This window comes from Erigeron canadensis, chromosome 4 (assembly GCF_010389155.1).
Source record: "Erigeron canadensis isolate Cc75 chromosome 4, C_canadensis_v1, whole genome shotgun sequence".
NCBI classification, from domain to species: Eukaryota; Viridiplantae; Streptophyta; class Magnoliopsida; order Asterales; family Asteraceae; genus Erigeron; species Erigeron canadensis.
The window spans coordinates 25,025,601-25,044,377 of NC_057764.1; the positions used below are offsets into that span (position 1 = coordinate 25,025,601).

The following is an 18,777-nucleotide window of genomic DNA, read 5'->3' on the forward strand; positions in this document are numbered from 1 at the left end:
TTATAGTGTCGATGAAGTCATGAAGAATGTTGTTCCTAAACTTTAATGCAAAAATATGGAATAAAAATATAAAATAGAACATGATTTTATACTCGTACTACATTATAACAAAGACAAGGGAGCTCTCTAACTCTGGTTGTCGAGATCTACCCTGTTTTATAACCTAGAGGCATTTTAAATGTTCCTTTTTCCTAACATATAATTTTGATATGCAAACTATATGTCATAAAGCTTGTATAAACTGGAACCAACAAGTAGTAATTTTGGTACATGGAAGGTGGAGAATGTTACCACGGGTATAGAGAAGCCTCAAGGTTTCATACAAGGTTGCATGAAGGAAATGCATTCTCTTGAGCACTTCACATTAATCAAGTCAAAAAGCTTTGACCTTGTCCCCATTACCTTGATAGCAAATACGTTCTTCTATTTCCGATACACATTTTTTTAATATCTCCAGATTCCTGCAACAATTTTTAGGATTACATCCATTAATATTGAACATCCATCTCTGTATACTTCTTGATATCAATTAAAAAATTGAAAGTATGTTCTCCTTGTGATTATTCAAGCCAACGATATAACAAAATAAAATCAGTGAAGTGTTCAAATATACTATAAAATGTTTAGCACTTAAATTGTGTTGTCGCTTTCCTAGTTCTGTTCTTTAGCTGATCAACTTGAGAACAAATTCATTGATAAGTTTGATATTCTTTTTAAGGGAAGCTTAACAGCCAATGTTAAGAACTCGTTTTAAGTTTGAGTAAGGGATCTACATAGTGCCAAGATGTCAATGCATTTGAATTATCAAATTCCGCAATAAATTAGTTCCCTTCTTCATTTAACCTTCGGAACAACCTAGGTCTACTCCAAAACCCAAAATTGTATACAACGGCCACATCTGATTAACGAATTCTGTTAACTAGGTATCCTTGCTGCTATCTTTGAGAGCTTAAAAACTATTTGGGGATAAAAAAAGCTTCAATGTAATGCATGTTTTTTTTTTCACTAAATCATTTGAGTTGTTTGAGTGATTCCCTTTATAATCATCTTGCAAGCCAACTGAGTCTTACAAGATTTTTCAGAAACTCCAAAGTTGTTGTATCACTTATATAAGCCTGACAACAAAGCCTCGAGTTGTAAGGTTCTGATACAGTGAATAAGAAATCGTTTAAATTAGAATTATCAAATTCCGCAAAAAAATAGTTTCCTTCTACATTTAATCCTTAACAACCTAGGTGTAACATTCGCAACTTTTGACTATGTTGACTTGTAACGAAACGAAATTTAAGGTATGATTAAAATGACAAATTTCCGGAACATTTTGGCATGTTTTAACGTAACGTTGAGTTAGATTGTGTTTACGGTTTCGTTCTAGCGTTTAAATTGGTAAAAAATAGCTATTGGTCGAAGTTAGCGGAGCGGGAGCCACCTTTGGACCTCTATAGGCCGGCCCCCAACTCCCACCCCCTTCCTTTCCCTTTTCATTTCTTTCTTTCTTTTTCTCTCCAAAGGAAAACACCAAAACACCTCCTTCTTCTATCTAAATTATTGGATTACCTATTGTTGTTTAGGCTGGATTAGTGATAAATACTTCATCATCATCATCAACTAAACCTCATATCAAAGGATCAAATCTCCAAGTGCAAAGAACCTCCATTTTTGGGTCAAATTCGGATTTAAGGGCTTTTGGAAGTTTTGGTAAGTAAAAACTATCTCATAATAACCATTTTATGTTATTGAACATGTTTCCTAGTCGGATATTACGAGTTCTTGGTCGAATTCGGGTCAAAAACGGGTTTGAGCCAAATTAGGGTTTCAAAGTTGGAAATTAGGTCAAAACCGAATTGGACGTGAAAATGATGTTATGGGTCGTGGTTATGAAGTGGGTTATGTTTGTTTAAGTGTAATTATGTTCCAAAATGAGTCTCGATGTTCCTTCTAGTCGATTTTGAGTGCAAATTGATGTTTTGGGTTGAAAAAGGGGGTTTATGCCCATCAGACTTAGCACGGCCTCTGAGTGGCTGAGCACGGCCTCTGAGAGGCTTAGCACGGCCTTTGCCCTGTGCAACAGCCGTGCTCCACTGATCTACCGGCTACTTTTTCACATTCCGCTTCGTTTCATATTCAATCGACTTGTAACTTCTAAGAGAGTCTTATAACACCATTCTAAGGTCAACAATATTGTTTAAACTCAAATCGAAACACTTTGATTTTCATGTCGATTATTGGTGCTAAGTCGTTGATACGTATTTGACCAAAACTCTTCCTTTGTATCCAAGCATTCTAGAATCACTTCTAATGCACCTTCGGGGATTGTGGCATCGTATAACTAGTTAGAACTTGTCATTTGGGATACCTTGTGATGCTATGATGTTGACGTAATAGGTTTCTGTAGCTGTGCTCCCCGCTTATCCGCTTAATTTCTTTCTAGCGACTTCTAGAGGACAAGGTGAGTTTCGTAAACCCTCCCTACTCAATTGAGATTCGGGCTGAAAAGTGTACGTGCTTGTTATTGTTGTTTACTCGATTGATTGATCGTTTGACTAACGTATGGACTTGTTGCTCGGTTAATTATGCTTCCGTTTATGAATACTTGTTGTGGTTTGGGCAGTTGTACATACATGGAAGACGGTTATACTTTCAATGAATAGGAGATGTGGTGGGAAGGCTGCGTGTGACCCTATATATAAGCATCAATGATTCCTTGAAATTAGAATCGTAAGAAGTGTATGTGCATTGTGTTGTTGATTGCTGGAAAACGTTTTGATAAGGATCGGGACATAGGATCTTGCATGATAACTTCTTCCCCCTTAACGTATTATAGATTTGTATTTGTATACATGTGATTGAGATAACGTGATTCCGCCATGTTGATGGCATAGTCCTGCCATGTTGATGGCATAACGATAAGTCCACGATTGGTGGCATAACATTGTTGTAAACGATATTGTTTAATGTGTATATTGTATATGAATGCTTAGTTGTAACGAAATGTGATATTACGCATTTGAAATATATGTAAGTCGTGCCGTGATATTACGCATTTGAAATATATGTAAGTCGTGCCTGAAACGTATTTTACGCATTGTTTATCATGTAAGTCGTGCCGGTTTATCGCGCATTATTCAATAAGTAAGTCGCGCCGTTATTGGACGTTATATTATATATATGTATGGACGTGGACGTGGACGGTGGATTGACGAATCCACACCCGGTATGATCATTGCCACATAATAACAATATTTTGTTAAAACGTATATTTTTATATTACGTAAAACGTGAACGTGGACGTGAACGGTGGATTGACGAATCCACACCCGGCATGATCATAACCGTGGATACGGGTTATTTAACCCGCGTATTGGACGATATTATATATGGACGATTATTGGACGTTGACTTGTATTGATTTGTGATAACGTTGACTTGTCTTTACTAAATCATTTGAGTTCGGTGTGTGATTCCCCTTATAATGATCTTGCAAGCCAATTAAAGTCTTATAAGATTTTTTAAAAACTCCAAAGTTGTTGTATCACTAAAGCCTCGAGTTGTAAGGTTCTAATACAGTGAATAAAAAAACATGGAAGAGACAATATAGACAAGCAGGATAACATAGCAAACTGAATAAGTTGTTACAGCACCTATAATTGTGATTACTAGCCCACAAAATGACTGTGCTCTGATGAGTTCTTAATAAACAAAAACCCAAATTCCATCAGCAAAAATGTCAGAGGTATCGAAATCATTGTGACCAACAGCCAACAATCCAGCCCATAAAGATACTGACCAATAAGCCTTGAACAAGTAATATAACATATGCACGCGGGTAAGAGCTGTATATACACATAGGTGCAATCTGATAACATTTTATCTAATCGATCAGCAAAAACCTAGGTATGTTAAAGTTGGTAGCTTAAGAAGGTTGTCTGCGCTATTGTTGCTGCAATAGCTGACACACACCCTGACTTGCTTTCATCAAAATTTGATTCAAAAGGCCCAAAAGAGGCTGTTCGATATGAAAGCATTTCAGGTCAAACAAGGCAACGTTGAAAATATGTACGAATTAAAATTGCAAAAAAAAGTTGATGAATGCAGGCCTTTTGTATGTTAGAGCTGGCAAAGTGGATGGAGTGGGTAAGAACTCAGGAGTAATGGGTTGTTACAGGATGTTTTAGAGAAAGCATCATATGGGCTTGGGTGAAAAGTAAGAAACATGTCCGGTCGAAGATATTATCGTTTCCAGAAAAATGTATCAACTAAGAATGTACTACGCAAAAAGATTACCTGAAGCTTCACAATGGTTTTCTGGGTAATTAGGTACATACAAGAGTTTTGGTTACAAACTTAAAACGACACATTATTGCCTATACATATACTAATACCTGTAACATATAAAAACTACCGTTTTTTCTTACCTTACACTATAGCCAACATTCTCATCTAAAGGTCGGGAAACAGAACCTATATATATTAATGTAGATGATACTTTACAGAAATGCCAAAAACTCAGCGTCTAATCATAAACAATGTGCAATAAGACATCAATATGATGAACCACCTCTGTTGCGTAATAAGCTCCCCCAAGAAAATGATTATTGGAAGTTTTAGGAACGACATCTGGAACTGACACTATTAGGGTCGAAAGAGGTTAACCTCCCTCGTATACATAACAATTGCAGCATGAATTGGTTTTTCACGAAGTTACCAAATAGGTGTACTCTTCAAGGGACAGAAAGTTCTAGATCTTTTCTTTTGAGATGATGTTGTTGCCATGTAACTATAATTGTTAGTGCTATGTGAGGAGTGATAAAAACAGGTCACTCGTAATTTGCTAAAAAAAATTATAATATCAAACTTGGTAAAATCGCCAAGGCATAATCAATCGTTTACGACTCCCTAAATTGCTAAATTGATAAAAGTGGATCATTATATTTGTAGTATTTTGTTTTTTGGTAGTGTTATTTAATATATTAACCATTTACTAAATTTAAGAAAAGAGGATGGAAGTGTTGGCAGATCAACTTGACTCAACTCCTTGCAAATCTGCAATAAACCACAGAACTTTAGCCATGCTGACCTGATAATCAACCTGTCTGACTGACCCATTTTATAATTATAACTGATGGAAACCAAGAAAGGATTCTTAATTTAATATACGTAAATCATAATTGTTACCCGAAGAACGACAAGATTAATAACATTAGCATTTCTCACTGCCAAATTTAGTGACACAAACCTAATAGGAGCAATGGCTTAATCCTTTTCCTATAAATATTCCCAATCCTTCTGCGGTTTTTGACCACCAACATTGTCAACAGAGTGACCACCCCTGCCCATCACGAATAGCAAAGGTGAACTTATAATCCTCGTACCTTTCAACCAACGTGGTTTCTATTTTCTACCTAATCATACATTTTTGACCATGTTGATAAGCCTAAGTGAAATAACTATTAGACTGATACAGGTCTAAAACTCAATTTTGTTTGTAGATTTATTATTTGTATTGAAGGATATTGCAGAAAGGGTGGGGTAACGACAGTTTGAACTAAAGTCAGTTTTTTTGCTGTTGTTTTGTTTCGCCTAGTTTGCAAATGGTACAGACGCTACCTTTTAGGAATAGGCAATGTGCATTATATCAATTATCAGCTAGCCTTTAAAAACTAAAGTGTTACTTGCTGTTATTTCAAAATATAACTGAAGAATAAATGATGCTAGAACTTTACTATCAAAATCAAGTTGTATAACTTAAAAAAAATAGAGAGAAACTACGTACACTTAAAATGAAGCAGAATTGGAAACTTGAAGAAGACAATAATGTTATCAATGTCTCAAATTTCATGCAAATTATCGGACCTATCTATTTGACACTGCTAATATGGATCTTATGGTGAATAACAATCTAGTAAACTTGTTGATAGAATATGATTAATAAATCAGGACAGAGGTCATTTTTTCCCTCGATTAGCAATGTAAACCAAAATTATATTGTTACATTAATGTTAAGATAGCATTCCATATCAGGCTGCTAAAACTTGGAAAGGCGATAAATTTTTTTCAGATTACCTGGTTAAGAGCTCTTTGATTTCCACGGACCCTAGAAGCTGCATTTAAAATTGAGGAACTGGCCAGTATAAGTCATGTTTGCAGAAGAAGAGGAGCTTCCGTTTTGATCCAACATCTCACGTAAACGCTTTCTATTGTACTGTGATCTTGGCTGCATTATTTTTTATCCTTCAACCGATAATAGTTATTGTTCATTAGAGGTATGGGCAGCACCAGTCATACCAAAGGCAGCTATATTCAGTATTTGGTATATGATATATATTCATGATTCTATATTTTGTATAATAGTTACTATTCATTGGGGTTGTATGTTAATAAAAGATGTAATGTAACATAATGTAACTGAGAAGAAAAGGTTAAGAAGTCCGATAAAGCAACATAATTTTCTAAAACTGTTTTTAGCCTATAATGAAAACATCCTGTTTATGTTAAAAACGAGTAACATCTAAAAAAAAGAGTGATATATATAACCATAACAGAAAGCAGATTTCTGTTATTATTTACTCATGAAATTTTTACCTTCTTTTATAGTGTTTCACTTTCTTAAACGATGCAGACTGCTTTTAATTGCAAACAGAGACTATTTCAAGTGAAAAACTATCTCCCTCTCCTACTAAAGGAGCTCAGGTGATTGCATCACTTTAGGATTATGTGTCAAATGCTTAGCATAATCTCACTAGATTATACACATTTTATACACCTAATGGCTTATGTCATGTATGTGTCTTTGTATAAATATAAGGTATAAATATATTTGGTGGGCCTTTTGGGTGGGAGATAGCTTAAAGAAGCCTTGTTTTTTTTTTAAAAAAGAGGCGGGTTTTTTTAAAAAAAGAGATAGCTTCTTTCAGATAGCTTCTTTCATTTATGAAAATTGAAAGTGAAAAGGGGGATTGTTAGAGAAAGAATGAGGAGAGATGCTTTATTATACATATTCCAAAAAAATTAAATTTCTCTCTACTTCTTCCATCTCCGGTCCGGATCATGAAAGAACTATCTATGGCTTGTGATTTCCATTCAAGATATGAGGTATGTTTGTTGATCTTATATATATATATATATGTTTCAGATTCGTCATCATCATCAATTCTTCTGGATCATTAATTTCAGATTCGTCATCATCATCAAATTATTTTTTTTTTTGGGTGTGAATGACTCATAATCAGATTCATCATCATCATCGATTCATAAAAAAAATTTATTGGTAAGTTTTTGTTTTTATGATTTTGGATTTTTTTAATTTAGGGTTTGAAAATAAAGATTTTCTTAGGGTTTTTGTTCATATTTTATTTATTTATCTATATGTAATTTATTTATTTTTAGATCTAAAGTCGTTGATTTTTTAATTTTTTTCTCATTCATCTTCTTTATTTTTCTTCAACTTCTCTTTCTCTGCATCTATTTCATCTTCCTCTTTCTCTACATACATATAGTTATATTATTATTTTGGTGAATCCGATTTTATGCAGTATATATATATATATATATATTGATTATGTTTTTTTGTTTTTTTCCAGATTGGGTTAGGTTGAAGCTAAAAATAAAAATGTGTGAAGGTATGGTTTTGGTTACATATCTACATTCTTTGAACTTTTAGAAAGTATGAATTTCTTAACATGATATTTATTGTTTATTGATTATTACTAATTTACTATTTTGATAGAATGTGATGGCTGTTAATAAATTCTTAATTTTGATAGATTTGGTGCAAGCTTTCTTTGCTTCGATTAGAGAAGAAGAAGACTAACAATTAAAGAATTTGATATTGGTAAGTTTTAATTTATTTATTCTTTATTCATGAACATCTTCATATATATTCAAAATCTGAAATTGAAAACTATATTTACTAACTATACATGTGATGCTCTTATATATATTGGAGATTGTGTCGACTGGATATATTTGTTGTGAATGTCTTTTTGGCATATGTATGTGGCGTTACAATTTCTGAAGGTTTCTTGACATTGCATAAACCGGTACAGAGCAATTTAATGAAGCTGTTCGGGTGTTGGATGTGCTTCTTTGGCAACATGCTGCCAAACAGTAAGCATTCAACCCTAAGATAATTATGGTTTACAATACTTCTATTCATAAACCTTCAATCATGTTTGTTTTGTGTGTTTGCAGAGGATGTCTAATAGTTAGACAATGTTTCTTTCACAATGATCCAAGAAACTCCATCAGCATCGGAGGTGGGATAGTGGGCTGCCGAGGGTTTCACTCCAGTTTTCGGGCCAAGAAACTCCAAGAAACTGCCAAAGCAAGGTTACTGATTAAATCTATAAGTTCTGATTAATCATGGCTTTTGATTTATTTGCAGATGTGTCAACCACAATGATTGTAAGGCCCGGAAAAGTCGTGGACTTCCTTCTGGAGAATCAGAACGTTCGTAACATGAGGGACATCGACTGGATAAAAGTAACAAGTTATATTCATTTAAGATTTTCACATACACAAGCTTCACCGAGAACAACTATTAGGAAGCACGAGCACGAGCTATTTAATTTTGCAGCCTATGTCATTCACTAAAGCATGTGAGTTATGTGAGTTCTAATCTGATGTTTAAATTAATTTTGTTGATAGGTCATTAGGAGAAAAGCTTGTGTATGTGAACATTAGGATGTTCTGTATCGATGGAAGATAGATGAATATTTTTTTTATATATTTGGTTTTTTTGGCAGGTCAAAACATGGTTTGAGAGTGAAAAGGATGTCCGCTTTGGTGATTGGAAAAAGAACCAGTTTAAACACCTCATTCAATATTGATGCAAAGGTAATTTTTGGTCAAAGTGATCATTTACATTATAGATTTATAGTTATTCAGTTTTGCGTTTCCTAATTATGCTTACAACACATGATGGGGTTAAACATCTTTAAAGTTTTTCCGTTTCTTTTAAATCATGATGGGGTGTTGTGGTTTATATGAATGTTTAGATACATGGCGGTTATAGAGGTGAGAAGCAAAAGTGTTCAAGTGGGTTGGGTAATAGATCAAAAATATACACAGTTTTAAGTGTGGGTCGCAACCAGGAGGGTTGGGTTGACCAGATGAAGATTTTACAAGCTTTATTTCATGTTAGGGATATAGATTAACCTGATAGTAAGTATTTGCATTATGATGAACTTTGGTGTGGGAGTGCAGACTTTTATTTGTCGGGAAGCGATGATTTTCAAGAAAATTCATAAAATGAATAAGGGGGTTTGGTCATTTATTGTTGTTTTTTTTGGAAATGGTTTGGATGGCAGTGTTGATTTCTTCATTTATGATTTGTTTTTGTTGCTTCTCAATGGAATGAAGATGCTGATGATGGTGACGATGATGAAAAGGTATTACGAGTTTTTTTATTGTTAGCTTTTGAGTTTTGGTGGATTTTATAGAAAGATAAGGTTGTTTAATTTTGGTTTTGAAGACATCATCATACGTTTTAAATTTTGCAGACATCATACTTTTAATTCTCTTCTTTATAAAAAAAAGTGGTCAATGTGAATTTAGGTTAAAAAGTGGTCAATACACTTATTTGATTATCAAAAAAAGGAAGTGTATTGAGCTGTTGCATTTACAATTTATTAGTATTTGTTATTGGCTTTTGCGTTGTTGATTTAATGGCTGTTAATTTACGTATTTTATACATTATATTGTAGGCATTTACTGGATAACTGAAACAGGCCATGGAGGTTGGATCCGTTGGAAAGGGTTATGATGAGGGTGTGAAGAATATAATTCCTTTTTTTCTATGAAAAGATTCAATTTTGAGCTTATTTAATTAATAATTCTTAAACTTCAAAAATTTGGTAAAACTTTTTTGGTTTGTTTTGCAGATGTTGACGGGGTTAGCAGCAGTGTGATCCTGATCTTGGTCAGTATCCTTTTTCTGTCATATATGTATCCGTGTATTGTATGTATATCTATATAAGTAATATTGTATTTGTGCTTGTCAAGTATTTTATGGCCTCTTTGAGAATTAGTAGGCTTTTGTATAAAAGAAATATGAAAATTTATGAGTAATCTGTTTTTGTCATTGACCAAGATGAAAAACTTGAAATTAAGGATTTTTTAGCGAGAAAGATGGAAATTTGGAAAGTTAAGTCTATTTTGAATTTCATGGAGGAATATGATTGAATGATTAAAGAGGTAGATAAGCTAGCAACACCATCATATTTTTGGAGAAAGATTGAAAGTGTCCCTAATTCTGATATATGTTCGTTTTTGTGGTAGTGGGAACTGTTCCAAATACTATGTGGAATGGTATAAAGGTGAGTTGTGTATAAAGAGTGTATATGTACGTATTGTTTGTGTACTATATGGAGTAGTATGTGTGTGAAAATATATTTCTGCAGGAAGTACATTAATATACTCCGCTTCAGTTGCAATTTGATGGGTTTTCATTTTGTTTTTGTGGTTGCTATTGATTTTGACTTATACAAAAGCTGTTTTAAGATCTTGAGTTAGGTTTAGAAGTAGCAATATTGATTAAGGTTATGTTATAATGTCAAGCTGGTCTATGGTGCGACATCAAGATGTTATGGGTGTCAATGTTCGGGGATGAGGTTGACGACTCGACAAATCGCCCCAGGAATGATTTAACAAATGCATCATGTTTAACAGAATGTAGAGGTTCTGGTATATTACTGGAATCTTTCCGCTATCGTATTTTTGGAAAGAACATTATTTCTGCTTCTATATATCTTAAAATTACATTTTATTAAACATGTGATGAAGCTGTAAGTAATTCTCAATCTTATTTAGGATTGTAAAATTGTATTGTTATATTTCTTTTCAATTACATAGATTTAGAGGTGGCAATTTCAACCCATTTAAGAGCACAGATCTCTTATATTAGAAATATTTTTGGATTATGGTTACAATAATTTTGTGTCTCTTATCCTATTTAGCACATCGAATAATTTTTCGATCTTTAGATAAAAACATACAAGCGGTTGGCTTATCTTTTTCCCTGTGTAATTGTATAAAAGTGTAATTGTATCACATATTTAATCTTGAAAAGGTTAACTTGGATGGAACTGTCACAATTTTGTGTCGGCCTGTGTTTTCTCTAAACACAATTGCAAAACTGCCCTGTTCCTTCGGTAGTTATGTCTGTATAGTTGATGACATTACTGCATATGGCCTTATTTTGATAGAAATAACTTTCGTGCAGGTCTTCTTAACTCTAACGCATCCGGCTATAATGATGTAAACACATATAGATGGACATTACATATGGCAACGAGACGAACATTTCCTTGACAAACAATGATGCCTCTAAAGCTGGAGATCCTGGAGTTGCTGGCATTCCTTTTGTTTTCTTAGAATAACTCCTGTTATTTGTGGAAAAGTCAGATCCAACAAGCCTAGGGTAAAATTATAGTTTATGACTACTTAAGACTACACGTTTTATGCATTTTTTTAGGTTATCTTAAAGAAGGTGGTTGTTTTCAAAAGGGGTAATATTTATTATCTTTTATTTTGTGTAAAATATTGTTTAGAAGGTCATGTGTTTTTATATTGGGTGTTACGGGGCCATTTAGCTTCCGGTTTTTGCATCCATAGAAATTTTTATTAACTGTTATCATTAAGCCATTCAACAAATGCAGTCCGCCTTATTTCGTAGTCAAAAAAATAATTTTCGAAAAAGTAAATTTTCGACGTAGTCAAAAAAATAATTTCAAATAAGATAAATTAAAAATCGAAAATAAATTATTAGAAACATTTTAAATTGATACAATTTATAAATTTTAGGGGTGTAGTTAAAAGAAACACGTTTTGATTTTAATAAAGCGCAATTTAAATTACTTTACATACAAAATAATACTCGCAGTGTAACAAACCTAAATGGCGGTTTTTTCTTCTATATGAATATGTAAACTATATAGAATATCGCAAATTCTTATTTAAAACTTTGTGTCAAACATTTAAAACACATAATAATGTATAGATTTGAGGCTAAAGTTTTTACAAACATGTTTTCATTAATACTCAAAATTTATTTCAGTTTACTTCAGATTTTTTTATTACCAGTGGTGATTGGACCTAGTGACATTGTCTCTTTATTGTCCGGTCACCAGCACAGTCACAAGATTAATCACATACCAGACAAATAAAACGCGGTTATGTCTTCTATAGAAATGTGTATAAGATAGATCTTTATCAAATTTTCTTCGATCTCATCCGCGTTTAACGCGGGATTAAATCAGATTATTTATGTATAATGTATGAGTGTGGGGTAAAAAGTTTAAGCAAAAGAGTGGACAATTCATGTTTTGGGATTATGTATAGTGAATGAGTGTGGGGTGGAAAGTTTTAGTAAATTCTCCTCACTGAGATTAGATGCTAGATACAAAATTTGCCATTCATATTCATATTCATATATTTATATATATGAGCAGCAAAGAACCTTCAAAGAAGTCTACTTGGCCATTCTTGTATCATTTTCAATGTCCTCAACTATTTTGTTATTTTTTCCCCATATTACCGGGCATAATAGTTTAAGTAGTTTATTTTATTTAATACAACTGATAGTATAATTTTCCAATCATCAATCCATGGTTTCGCACTTGCTCTACGAATACTTTCCAACTAATGCCCGTGTTTTCACACGGGTTCTATATCTAGTTACATACTATACACCATGAAGTAATTTAAAACAAAAGTTTATCAGCGATGTATTGTTTTACGTTTACATTTTTGCAATCAGCTATAGCTCTGTGGAGACTACACAAGAACAATGATTAGTAACTGAATCACTTGATCTAGAGTTTAGTGAACTTAACAATCAAGACTTTTTTAACCTCAACAAACTGAAAAATGAAACCAACCAAATTTGGCTGCCTTCGTTCTGTAAACTGCACAACCAAGTTTTTTCTGCTGGTTCTACTTAATGCCATCAATTGCAAATATACCATCTGTTCAAACAAAAAATAAAAAATGGCAAAGATACCATGGCCAAACAAGTCTTTTGCTGTATCTTTATCATACTCGCTTTTCATGTAATTATCAAAAGTTGATTTTAACTTATATATAAGATATTTGTAACATCAGTTGCTTATAATGAACTTTGATGAGTTGATCAGGAGTAAAAATCCTGTACTTATGGTGTTTCCGGGAAATATCAGCTAGGTAGTCAACTAGTCATGGACGTTATAGAAGTATAAAAGTTGATCAAATACAGTCTTGACAACTGGGAAATACTTCAGGCTTCTGATCAATATTCCAACAGATAAGTTCAGCAAAAAGATTGAAAAGGTTATCATAATGAAAACAATTGTTTTGCAATTTGACGGCAGACGCAGTACATAACTTCATCAAAGTCAGAGTAGAACTACTAGAAGAGAGCATATTTATGTAACTTGATGTAGTATATAACTTCATGTTAAGTATCAAAGGTTAAATCAACTCATTCACACTCATTTATCTGCATAGCAGTTGCAACAACTTACAAGTATGTAATTGATACGGAGTTAACCACTTATGACATTATTATGGTTTAACAACACAAAGTTGTCTTTAATAACACTATTATCAAAAAATTACTTAGTCATTCAATGAAAGGTAGAAAATGAGCTTAAAGCGGATCAATAGTATGCTAAAGCTATGTGATGTAACTAAAAGCGCTAAAAGAACACAAACCTTACTACATTTACGTATCTTTATAAGCTTTCAAAACTTCTCCAATGTCCATTTCAGAGTAATGTGGAACCACTTCATCTGCAGCATCACTCATAGTCTCCTCTTCTTTAAAAGATTTATCTACCCGAATCATGTTTTCATCCTCGGAATCACTCTCAAACAAATCAACATCCTCCAAATCAGCCAGATCATCAAAAGTTTCAATCTTTTTCTTCCTTCCTCTATAACCAGTAAGACTCACAACTTTCTCCTTCCAAACAACCAACGGGCATTTCTCAATTAACTCAGAACCTTCATAAGCTTCCGTCAAGAAAACACTAAATCTTTTCCCTCTTTCAGAAACATAAAATATCCCAAAATGCTTCAATAATATCCTCATTAACTTTTGGGGCATCACAAATTCCCTCCTAAAGTGAGTTAAATGATCAGTAACCAACCGTTTCTCATTCATAAAGCTTAACACCTCGTGCATTACCGCAATTGCTCGTTTATCAAACTCAACCGACCCCGCCTTGAGCTCCTTTGCATCTGCATATGGAGAAAGATACTCCCTTTTTTGAAAATGTTCAATCGGCCCTCTATACCTATACACTTTCCTGTAATCAGGAGGAAACTTCATCGGAAATGGCAACGACAGCATACCCGGAACATGATCATCCGTTTTCGTAACACCAAGAACTTTTTTTTCAACTTCTGTAACAGCCCAAGCCGGGTTCCAAGAAACAAGCTTCAAGTACTCAACTTCATCCTCATTTTTAAAAACCCGAAAAACGTCTGGATATTTATACACCCAATTCTTCCTAAAATCATATGGTAACCCCAAATCCCTCCTAAAATGTGCTATTTTATCCAAAGGTAGAATCTTTGTCACAGACATCATCAACAACCTAGTAACATGTTCTAACGCCTTTTCTTCATTCTCTGCAATCAATCTCTCTTCTTCTTCAACCAATTCTTCGCCTTTTTTCGTTAACCCGACCCACGTGGTACCCCTATGGTCCTTATACATTTCAAACAATTTTGGAGATTTTCGAATAAAGTCGGATAATTTATGTGGTTTTGGCAAGTTTAGTGAACGTCTGTGTTGGTCAAGGGACCTAATGGGTATGATTTGTTGGGGTTCATGCTTTAAAAGCTCCAATAAAAACAAGATTTTCGAGGCAATTTTGTGTTTTTCGACTGCGATTTCAAGGGCGTGGACTCGTTTCTGTTGGCTTCGGTCTTGAACACGTTTGCTGGTTGTCATTAGTCGTAAATGTGAGGATGTGAATAGACAGTAAAGATTGTTGAATGATTTGGTTAGAGGTTTTATAAGCTGGGTTGCCATAGAGAAATTGGAAGTGTTTGCTAATCAGGTGTTTGTTGAAATGCCTGACTGAAATGATAAACAGAATACCTCCCCTTTCGAATCAAAATGGGATTTTTAATAGTAACACTGTCATCATGTAAGGTGTTTTTGTTAGAAATTTTTATCAAGATTTGATGTGGGTAAATTTTTATGTATCAAAAAATTGTAAAATGGTAGAGAAGGCCAACAGAAGATAGAGGTCGCCAACGGGAAAGGTCGGTGAAGTCTCTCCTGACTCCCAAAATGTTTTGAAAAGTAAGAAATCTTTACAGTCGTTTATTTTTGAAAGAATTAAAATTCATTAAAGGAATTGGAATTGAAATTTATCATATTTGTAATCTTGTTTGGCTTGTAAATTTATGAGTGGAATTGAAATGTTTATTTAAATAAAAAGACAATAACATCCCTCAATAATAAAAACCACCAAATAAAACTGTATCATCTATCTATAGTTTAATAATGAATCTATATTATACGGAGTATATAAATTACAAGTATATATGGTCCTTTTTTTTTTTCAAATCTAGAAAGATTTCATAAGCTATATACAACTACCAATCAGATTACAATCAATAATCACTATTAAATAAAACCATTAAATAGCTCCAAGAATCGAATGAATCTGGCATGTATGTCTATTAACATAAATCCCTACCAAATCAAATAAAAAAGAAGATAGATAATGAAAAAAGAAGAAGCAAGAAACAGGGAGAAGAAGTAAAGGGCTTCTTCGAGGTCGTGTTCGGGTTTGTTAGTTGGTTTTACGTTCGTGTGTGGCTTTTCTTCTTTTGTGTTTTTGGTGAAAATGATTTAGAAGTTTGAGTGCCACTGTTGTCGGTAGTGAGAGTGATCGATGAGTTTGATTTGTGATGGTTGAAGGTTTTTAATGGTGAGAAAATGGTGATGAGACATTGTTTGAAAGAGATGAATGACAGAGATTTCAGGGCTTCTTTGGTAAATTTATGTACATTCCATTGAAATGTAAACTTTCCTTCCATTTAGTGAAAGGAATCTTGAATTCATATGAACAAAAGAATTTGAAGGAATTTGGAGAATTCCAATTCCTTATATTTCTCAACCAAATAACTTATGCAATGGAATTCAAATTCCAATTCTATTGAAATCCTTATAATTCCATAAACCAAACACCCTCTAATATTTGAATTAATAAAATTTCATCTTAATTTTAATCTTACTCTATACTAAGAGCATAATACCCGCGCATTACGGCTGAATTTTATAACCATCTTTTTAATTGAATAAATTGGTTACAGGGTGTCAAAAATATAGATTATAAGAGTCTGTCGATTGTTTTAAAACTATATGGTATTTTATTGTTGTAGTGTGTAGAGTGACATTTTGACAACCAAATATATGTTGAAATGAGCATTTTGGGAGGAATAAATGTTTAATCTCTTAATTCAATTCTCTTTATAAGGGGTTAAAGATAACTAAATGAGCATAATGCCCACGCGTTGCGGTAATTAGAAGGTGTTGACAATATAAAAGGAAGGTGGTGGTGGAGATCGAGGGAGGTGGTGTGAAAGGACCGGACTCGATAAACCGAAAGTACGAAAGTTTTTTTTTTTTATATCCCCACTGTGCCGCAGTGGGCTGAGAACTCCCCACTGCGCCGCAGTGGAAAGTCTCGACACAGGAAGGAAAAAGCCCCACTGCGCCGCAGTGGGTTTGTCACACTCCCACTGCGCCGCAGTGGGAGGAATATGAAATCTGGTCCGAAATAATCCATTGTGCCGCAGTGGGCAAAGCTAGCCCCACTGCGCCGCAGTGGCCCATCTAATCAGCAACCTTCAAGTGAACAATTTTCAAATCAAACCAAAACTCCCAAATTTCAACCCAACTTCAACATATGACATATTCCAGAATTACAAACGAGTATTTGACATCATAACGTACATACTTACCAATTTCATTTGACCCAAGAACAACTACACCATCAAATGGGTCGATTACCTATTTTGACATTTTTGCAACCATAAGGAGCAAACTTTGCCAAAATCAAAAGACATATAAAGGACCATTTACAGGAATGTACCAAGATATGACATAAAACTACCGAATGTACCAAGAGCCAAAGTCAGGAGGGAGGACTAAGTGTCTAACCAAAAGAATGCCATTCTTTCGAGAATAGCCAAATACCTTCCAATTATCTACAACCACTAGCAACTTCAATCTCTATTCTTCAAGACAAGCAAACCTAGTTCCTTCTTCCGGAACTACCTATAATCAAAAGGGTAAACATCTGAAAGGTAAGTGAATGCTTAGTGAATATGCTTGCATATAATCATATAAACGAAGGAGGGCAATGCTCAAGGGACTGTTGTATATGGACTATGACACCGTCGTGTCATATCCATAATACTCACCCTTGGGCTAGGGATTACATGGATCCATATAAGCAAATGATTACAATCACAATCAAATAGAACAATAACAAATGCTCCACATGAGCCTATGGCCACCAATTAGGCCTTTAATCAAACTCAACCATAAACATGGGACTTAACGCCAAATCAATTACCACCATGGACTCACTCAACATGAATGGTAATTGACCCGACGAATATACAATATATGCAAGTATACTCACCTCCTTCGCGAAAACAACAAATAATCAAGATAACCGCAAAAGCACAACATCAAGCTTTCAACCTATCATATATCATAATGTATACATAAGAAGATGTTCACTTTCCTAGCTATCTCAAACATAGCTAAACAACCCTTTCACTAGCATTCTAACCTCTAACCCATTTCACTAAGTCATTGAGTTGCTTACTTAACAAATCTTTTCATATAAATTCCAAGATTTTATCATCATCATCATTATTTCAATTACTAATAAAATCACCATTTTTCATAGTTGGAGTTTCACTACCAATATTCTCATTTAAATAAATTTTTAACATAAACAACTCAATAACTAACTCATTGTATGCAATAATTTGGGGGAATTTCATACTTGGACTCATCACTAGCAAAACCCCCAATTTCTTACGTTCATAAACCCTAATTCCTAGTAAAGAAGGGAAATTAGGTTTGGAAGTGATTACCTCAAGGAATACAAGACCAAATCAATACTTGAATTCACAAATTTCTCCTCCCCCTTTTTCCTTTGAAATAATCGGCCACCACCACCATTAATTTACCCACACCCTAACTTTTAAATTCTTGAATGGTATTTGGTTATAGTTCTTGATGAGTCTTTGATTTGAGATTAGAAGTCAAATTTGCATGAATTGAGATTGGATTGAAAGATCAAGAAGGATGAAAAAGATATTGGAGTAAGTTAGGTGATGGAAGTGGGGTGGGAAAGTGTTTGGCATTCTAATGTGATGCCACACCCTTTTTTTTACTTTTGTGGGTATTTTACCCGCTATCCGTTAAAGTTCCAACTAGATTAACCCCATATCCAAAAATAAAATATAAGGAACTTATTTTAATGTCAAAACTACAAAAAGGGTTAATTTATTACCTTAAAATTATTGGAGTGTTACATGGTGGAAAAGGAGGGTGGCGGCGGAGGTGATAGAAGGTTAATGAGAGTATGTTATGATTAGAGAGAATGAGGAAAATGAGGGTATATAAAGGTTTTATGCTTAAGTAGAGTTATTTTGAGAAGAAAAAATATGCTTAATCTCTATATCCAGTTCTCTTTATAAGGGACGAGCATAATAAACCCGCGCGTTGCGGCATAATTTTATAACCACCTTTTTGGA

At 33.9% G+C, this 18,777-nt stretch overlaps 1 protein-coding gene and 1 long non-coding RNA gene across 6 annotated transcripts; one reads left to right on the forward strand and one right to left on the reverse strand.

Annotated features, from left to right (window-relative positions):
* Positions 1-7,585: 7,585 nt before the first annotated feature.
* LOC122597877 lies at positions 7,586-11,504 on the forward strand. Of its 5 annotated transcripts, XR_006323487.1 has the most exons (10): positions 7,586-7,619; positions 7,764-7,831; positions 8,046-8,106; positions 8,191-8,606; positions 8,745-8,835; positions 9,361-9,389; positions 9,705-9,768; positions 9,882-9,919; positions 10,558-10,683; positions 11,222-11,504. It is a non-coding gene; the product is annotated as an uncharacterized LOC122597877 (long non-coding RNA). The 5 variants fall into 5 exon arrangements; XR_006323485.1 differs by lacking the exon at positions 10,558-10,683 and having other exon boundaries at positions 9,309-9,389; XR_006323483.1 differs by lacking the exon at positions 10,558-10,683.
* A 2,056-nt stretch (positions 11,505-13,560) lies between these two features.
* Positions 13,561-15,393, reverse strand: LOC122597874 (protein WHAT'S THIS FACTOR 1 homolog, chloroplastic). The gene has a single exon (XM_043770455.1). The coding sequence runs from the start codon at positions 15,014-15,016 to the stop codon at positions 13,700-13,702; it is 1,317 nt and encodes a 438-aa protein (XP_043626390.1). The 5' UTR covers positions 15,017-15,393; the 3' UTR covers positions 13,561-13,699.
* Positions 15,394-18,777: the final 3,384 nt, after the last annotated feature.

Bases quoted from the DNA above. Each gene is read 5' to 3' on its own strand.
- LOC122597874 (XM_043770455.1), bottom strand. From the start codon at position 15,016: ATGGCAACCCAGCTTATAAAACCTCTAACCAAATCATTCAACAATCTT.